The sequence below is a fragment of the Trachurus trachurus genome, assembly GCF_905171665.1.
Source record: "Trachurus trachurus genome assembly, chromosome: 16".
Classification (NCBI taxonomy): domain Eukaryota; kingdom Metazoa; phylum Chordata; class Actinopteri; order Carangiformes; family Carangidae; genus Trachurus; species Trachurus trachurus.
In genome coordinates, this window is record NC_139902.1 from 17752625 (window position 1) to 17760568 (window position 7944).

At 38.6% G+C, this 7944-nt stretch overlaps 1 protein-coding gene and 1 pseudogene across 2 annotated transcripts; one reads left to right on the forward strand and one right to left on the reverse strand.

The window, feature by feature from the left end:
• Positions 1–1284: 1284 nt before the first annotated feature.
• Positions 1285–2534, reverse strand: LOC310999741 (C-reactive protein-like; the record flags this gene model as incomplete). The annotated part of the gene is made up of 4 exons (XM_083990296.1): positions 1285–1494; positions 1797–2091; positions 2179–2281; positions 2480–2534. 4 exons carry the CDS (start codon positions 2532–2534, stop codon positions 1285–1287), a joined length of 663 nt encoding a protein of 220 aa, XP_083846422.1.
• A 3060-nt stretch (positions 2535–5594) lies between these two features.
• On the forward strand, positions 5595–7123 carry LOC310999742 (serum amyloid P-component-like; annotated as a pseudogene). Its single transcript has 4 exons — positions 5595–5649; positions 6070–6163; positions 6250–6548; positions 6914–7123. The product of its transcript is annotated as a serum amyloid P-component-like (transcript).
• The last annotated feature ends 821 nt before the right edge of the window (positions 7124–7944 follow it).

Below are 7944 nucleotides of genomic sequence, written 5' to 3' on the forward strand. Positions count from 1 at the left end.
AGGGATGCCAGAGCTTGTAGCCCTATGAGACTGTAGATTCTACAGTGGTGTCATTAAGTAAATATAGTAGGAGCTGAGTATCCTAATGGGATGAAGACTCAGCAGGGACAACTTGTGGGCAGGTGCAGAATGGTAGGTGTGGAGCACATGCAAAAGAGAAGAGAAATAAATCGGTAATTTGTTTTAAAAAAAAACTAAAACAATTACATGATCGAGATGCAGAGTAGTGAAGGGAGGATGGAGCAACTGTCGCCATGACAGCATATTGTGCTAAAAGAGAAATATTCAGTGTTGTTTTTGCCCAAAGCGGAACATTTAGCCAGAGACATCCCGTTATCTAGCATCTAACAACATTATCTGCACACACAATCTGGAACAATCCCTCACACCCTCTCACAATGTATTATTCTCCCATTACCAAAGAGCCACTGTTGATTTTTAGTCTGTTTCCTGCTGTTATAGTGTGTTGGGCTCTGTGATTGGATGTGTGTGTAGATTTACAAATGAGATAAGGTATTCAAGTTTCACCCCAAGAAAGAATTATATGTGCAATGCACAGAAAGCTGTGAAACAAGCGAACGTACATTCCTCATTCCAACTTATATTCAATTTGAAACCCATAACAAGATTACCGGTATGTGTGTCCAGCCATGAAGACTTGAATCATATGAGCATAAATAAACAGCTGAAATTAATACAGAGTCTGAGAGTTCATCCCAGATTCATCTGTGAAATACAGTATACATGTTGAATAGTACCAAGACAACTGGGGCTCACAAATGAATCAACGAACATTGTTGTAAAAACACCCATTTCTCTGCTTTTATCTCTTGCTAATAGTTAGTTTAAAAAAAAAAAAAAAAAAAACACACACACACACACTTTGTTCATACGATCACTTAATATAAAATGTTTAACTGATACAGCGAAGGTTATGGTTTTTTGAGTTATTTTGTGGCAATACTGTAAGTTAAGTACAGTTAATATAATAATTTGTGTAGCCAAGATGAATTTTTACAGAATGTTCAGTTTATTAGGTACAGTTTCCTTATAACATTTAATTTACAAGCAACATATCTTGTCTTATTTCAAACTATTAATTGAGATTGAGTATATGCAGGTTATACCGTTGCATAAAAAGCAAGCAAATAAGACCTCATCTAAAGCAATATCTTTGGCAAGTTAACATATAGCATGACAGAATGCAAGCTTCTTCGGGTTTCATCCTCTTCTGATTTCAGTTGACAAACTTTAATGGAAATCATGTGACTTCATGACACCTTTTCAGATTTGTTTACGCTCAATCAGCACTCTGCCTCTAATCTGAAATTCCAGTGCTCTCCAATTGAGCACATTCCCTGAAATGAAACTTTGGTCATCTGAATAGTCCTGGATCTCAGAGGGAGCAAGGACTTTGTCCCACATGTGGACATCCGACATCATGCCCACGAAAGACTGCTTAGCATCGAATCCCCCACCATAGGTATCCTGGTCCTGAGAAGGTGCAGAAATCATAGTTCATAGTTACATCAAATTCCGCTCCAAGATTCTTTTGAGGACATGCACTAAATAATAAAGTTGCAGTTTACAGCACTTCGGTAAGACAGTTTAAGGATTAGTTAGACTTTTGAGGAAACATAACTCGCTCTGCTGCTGAGAAGATATTTAGTAGAGAGGTAACGAGTCTGCTAAACAAAGTAACTTGTTGGGGAGTGAGGCCACATTTAATGCAGTGATAAAGCATTTCCCATTATGTCAAACCATGCACAAACTGATAGTTGAAACTGATACAGTACCTGTCCTAAAACAATTATGACGGGTCCACTGATGTTGGATCCAGAGCTGAGGAATCTCCTATTCAAGGGTTTTCCATCTAGCCACACCTGCGCCACTCCAGATGAAGAGTCCCATGTTGCACATATGGAGTGCCATGTATTCAGTCTGTAGTCCTGCGCTACAAATCTTGTACCTTTGTTCTTAGCATTGATATCAATGAAATTGTTTGCATCCTTGTAAATCAGAAAGTCATTGAAGATAGATGGTGTGGCCAGAGAGAAAGGCATGTAGTTTCTTCTGAGATCTGTAAAGGTCCTGACAGTATTTCAAAGACATTGTTCCACTGATTAAAATTGTCAGAGTGACGTAATGTCCTTTATTATTTATCATATTCAACATTACCTGAGACAGACGGTTACAGCATTGAAATTCTGCTTTGACGGAGTTATCCTGACGTGAGCTGTGTTGGTTTCTTCAGGGAAGGTGAACATTTTGCCTGACAAATCTTAGAAAAATGAAAGCACCAAAAAGCTTCAAAATCATATGTAGAAATGTAACTATACTATAAAGAGGTTAATAATATATTAACAGACTACATGTAACAAACACAAAACCATAACATGTTTCCAGTGAGCCAAGTGCAGGTTTTGATTGCATTTTTGTATTTCATGAGTCAAAGAAAGTTGTGGTTGTTTTTTTTTACCTTGAGGAATGGCAGCACATGTTGTCAACATCACCAGCAGAATGAACAATGCCATCTAATACAAAGAAAAAGATACACAATAAGCAATGGAATGAAACAAATGCTTTGTTTTTGTCTTTTTTACTGGTATGTAATAGACTGCAAAAGAAGTTGGTGTTATTATACAATTAAGAAAAATAAGATGAAAAGGCTTTGTTTTTCCTCTTTCTCTGTTTCATGATTAATTTTGGATCCCTTTGTCAGAATGTTGTGTCACCCAATATTGGCCAATAAGTCACTGCCACTTACCTTTCAATACAGCTGCACACCCTCTGAAGTCTCAATGTGGTTCTGGAGAAGTCGCTGGAGATGGGCAGACTTCAGTGAAATAGGGTTTACTGTATTCTTAAGCAAGTTATAAACCCAAGTTAGCTCCTGTAAACAACTGAAGAAACAGCTCCTTATATTGTCAGTGGCCCCCGCCTCCTTGGTAGAATCTCCACCTACTTCCAAAGAACAGTTGAGACCCCATCTCAATCCCAAACCTACCCCAATGATACAGTATGTGTACTGTAATAAAAATTTGGTGGCTATTTTAGTGCTGATACGCCTTACAGAAACACCTCCTTTCAGACAAGTGAGTTTTGTAAAGTAGCTATGACAATGAGATTTTGCAGTCACTTTGAAGGGAAATGTCAACTAATTTATGTGTCCACAGGTATGTGGCTACTGTAGTGTATTATCCACCTGAACTTTTTGTTTTAATATCTTCAATTGTCTCTATGTTCTGTTATGTTCTGAATGTGTGAACTGATGCTCTGCTTCATGGGTTCCATATCCTGCCTAGAAGCAATTTGGTCTGTTGGAAAGTTGATGATTGTTTTGTTTAGCCTAAAGGCTGAAACCTTAGGTCAAGGGCATCTTCTTAATTCCGTTGACCTATGGTAGCCAAAAGGTTATCGATTTGGTCAAGAGGTTAAATGCCAGAAAGTAAATGATCCAGATCAAGGTTGTCTTTGTTGATTAGTTGCATTCCTTAGTTTGGAAAAGGTGGAGTGTTCGGAGTTAGAAACATATATAAGGTCAGAGCTTTGGGCCAGTAGAGAGAGATCTCACATTGGCACCAGAGATGCTCCAGGATTCGGCATTTTTTGTACACTGTTCTTCTTCTTGTAAATAAACTCTTTTTGAATGCAAGTGAAGACGTGTCAGCGGTGATCACTTCTTTTCATCAACACATCAATATACCACACTACTACAGACATGGCTTTCTTAAAGGGATAGTTCAACATTTTGGCAAATTGGCCCATTGCCATAATCGCTATAGTCATAGCAGTAGGTTCGTTACCTTTATTTGTCGGTGTAAGCTATTTTTAGGACGGCGGAGCAGCAGGCTGCTCAGAGCTACGCTATGGAGGCTAAAGGAATTTCTTGGTTTCCCTCATCAAACTCATCAAATACAAAATCCCAAAACTCCAAAACGCTTTTGTGGACAAGTTGTGAGCTGCACAATCACCACGCTATGAGATAATAACGGAACGTTACGAGACGGAGCTGTTTTAGAGGTAAATTCATGCAAAACCGCTGCGTTCAGGGACAGTTTTTCAGCAAGCAGACTCTGTATTTACCCTGTATTTACCTTGAAAACGGCTCTGTTTCGTAACGTTCCATTATTATCTCATAGCGTGGTGATTGTGCAGGTCACAACTTGTCCACAAAAGCATTTTGGAGTTTTGGGATTTTGTATTTGATGAGTTTGATGAGGGAAACCAAGAAATTCCTTTAGCCTCCATAGCGTAGCTCTGAGCAGCCTGCTGCTCCGCTCCGCCGTCCTAAAAATAGCTTACACCGACAAATAAAGGTAACGAACCTACTGCTATGACTATAGCGATTATGGCAATGGGCCAATTTGCCAAAATGTTGAACTATCCCTTTAAGAAAGCCATGTCTGTAGTAGTGTGGTATATTGATGTGTTGATGAAAAGAAGTGATCACCGCTGACACGTCTTCACTTGCATTCAAAAAGAGTTTATTTACAAGAAGAAGAACAGTGTACAAAAAATGCCGAATCCTGGAGCATCTCTGGTGCCAATGTGAGATCTCTCTCTACTGGCCCAAAGCTCTGACCTTATATATGTTTCTAACTCCAAACACTCCACCTTTTCAAAACTAAGGAATGCAACTAATCAACAAAGACAACCTTGATCTGGATCATTTACTTTCTGGCATTTAACCTCTTGACCAAATCGATAACCTTTTGGCTACCATAGGTCAACGGAATTAAGAAGATGCCCTTGACCTAAGGTTTCAGCCTTTAGGCTAAACAAAACAATCATCAACTTTCCAACAGACCAAATTGCTTCTAGGCAGGACATGGAACCCATGAAGCAGAGCATCAGTTCACACATTCAGAACATAACAGAACATAGAGACAATTGAAGATATTAAAACAAAAAGTTCAGGTGGATAATACACTACAATAGCCACATACCTGTGGACACATAAATTAGTTGACATTTCCCTTCAAAGTGACTGCAAATTCTCATTGTCATAGCTACTTTACAAAACTCACTTGTCTGAAAGGAGGTGTTCTGTAAGGCTTATCAGCACTAAAATAGCCACCACATTTTTATTACAGTACACATATCATTGGGGTAGGTTTGGGATTGAGATGGGGTCTCAACTGTTCTTTGGAAGTAGGTGGAGATTCTACCAAGGAGGCGGGGGCCACTGACAATATAAGGAGCTGTTTCTTCAGTTGTTTACAGGAGCTAACTTGGGTTTATAACTTGCTTAAGAATAAACCCTATTTCACTGAAATCTGCCCATCTCCAGCGACTTCTCTAGAACCACATTGAGACTTCAGAGGGTGTGCAGCTGTATTGAAAGGTAAGTGGCAGTGACTTCTTGGCCAATATTGGGCAAAACTGTTTTGTGCAGTGACACAACATTCTGACACATCCAAAATTAATCATGAAACAGAAAAAGAAGAAGAACAAAGCCTTTTCAGCTTATTTTTCTTAATTGTATAATAACAAATTATTTTGCAGTCCATTACATGCCAGTAAAAACGTAAGCAAAAACAAAGCATTTGTTTCATTCCATTGCTTATCGTGTATTTTTTTCTTTGTATTAGATGGCGTTACTCATTCTGCTGGTGATGTTGACGGCATGTGCTGCCACTCCTCAAGGTAAAAAAAACAAAAAAAAAACACATCTTTTGTTAACTCAGGGAATACAACAATGCCATCACAGTAAAAGCTGCGCTTGGCTGGGGCGGTGCGTGGGTAAAGTGCAGTGGGTAAAGCGGCCGCCCCATGTAGAGACTACTGTCTTCACCACTGGCGGCCCCGGTTCGAATCCCGTGTCGGGCAGCCCTTTCCTGCGTGTCATTCCCCCTCTCTCTGCCTCCCCCTTTCCTGTCTATACTGTGTGCTATCAAATAAAGGCAAAAAGCCCAAAAATATACTTTAAAAAAAATGCTGCACTTGGTTCACTGGAAACATGTTATGGTTTGGTTTGTTATATGTCTGTTAAAATATTATTAACTTCTTTATTGTTTACATTTCAACATCTGATTTTGATGCTTTTGATGCTATTGTTTTTCTAAGAGCTGTCAGGCAAAATGTTCACCTTCCCTGAAGAAACCAACACAGCTCACGTCAGGATAAAGCAGAATTTCAATGCTGTAACCGTCTGTCTCAGGTAGTGTTGAATATGCAAAATAGTAAAAGACATAATTGTCTCTGACCATTTAAATCAGTGTAACAATGTCTTTGAAATACCATCAGGACCTTCACAGATCTCAGAAGAGCCTACGCTGCTTTTTCTCTGGCCACCCCATCTTTCTTCAATGACCTTCTGATTTACAAGGAAGAAAACGATTTGATTCAGATCGTTGCTAAGAACAAACCTATGTACAAGATTTGTATCGCAGGACTACAGGCTGAATACATGGCTCTCCATATGTGCAACATGGGACTCTTCTTCTGGAGTGGCGCAGATGTGGCTGGATGGAAAACCCTTGAATAGGAGATTTGCCAGCTCTGGATCCAACATCAGTGGACCCGTCATAATTGTTTTGGGACAGGTATCAATTTCAACTCTCAGTTTGTGTACATGGTTTGACATGATGGGAAATGCACTGATTTGCTTTATCAATGCAGTAAATGTGGCCTTAGTCTCCCACAAGTTATCTTAGTTTAGCAGACAGAATGGAAACATGCAGGGGCTAACCTGGCCATATGAGATTGGTCATTTCTCTAATAAATAACTTCTCAGCAGCAGAGCAAATAAGTGTATTTTTTTGAATTCCCAATTTAGTCAAACTACGGTAATCCTTAAGAACTGCCTTCCAGAAATGCTGTAAATTGCAACTTTACTATTTAGTGCATGTCCTCAAAAACATTTTGGAGTAGAATTTGACTGTGATCTATGATTTCTGCACCTTCTCAGGACCAGGATTCCTTTGGTGGGAAATTCGACGCTAAGCAGTCTTTCGTGGGCATGATGTCGGATGTCCACATGTGGGACAAAGTCCTTGCTCCCTCTGAGATCCAGGACTATTCGGATGACCAAAGTTTCATTTCAGGGAATGTGCTCAATTGGAGAGCACTGGAATTTCAGATTCGAGGCAGAGTGCTGGTTGAGCGTAAACAAATCTGAAAAGGTGTCATGAAAAGTCACATGATTTCCATTAAAGTTTGTCAACTGAAATCAGAAGAGGATGAAACCCAAAGAAGCTTGCATTCTGTCATGCTATACTTACAACTTGCCAAAGATATTGCTTTAGATGAGGTCTTATTTGCTTGCTTTTTATGCAACTGTATAACCTGCATATACAGTACTCAATCTCAATTAATAGTTTGAAATAAGACAATATTTTCTGTCAAGAGTCAAGATATGTTGCTTGTAAATGAAATGTTATAAGGAAACTGTACCTAATGAACTGAACATTCTGTAAAAATGTATCTTGGCTACACAAATTATTATATTAACTGTTGTGTTAATATAATATGTCATACACTGTATCTCTGTTTTAACTTTTTGAAGCACATTGAGTTTACGCTTGTCGTATGAAATGTGCTAGAATAAATTTGACTTGACTTGACTAACTGTAGTAGCTTAACTTACAGTATTGCCACAAAATAACTCCAAAAAACCATAACCTTCGCTGTATCAGTTAAACATTTTATATTAAGTGATTGTATGAACAAAGTGTGTGTGTTTAAAAAAACAACAACAACTAACTATTATCAAGAGATAAAAGCAGAGAAATGGGTGTTTTTACAACAATGTTTGTTGTGAGACCCAGTTGTCTTGGTAAAATTCAACATGTATACTGGGATGAACTCTCAGACTGTATTCTTAATTTCAGCTGTTTATTTATGCTCATATGATTCAAGTCTTCATGGCTGGACACACATAATCTTGTTATGGGTTTCAGATTGAATATAAATTGGAATGATGAATGTACGTTCGCTTGT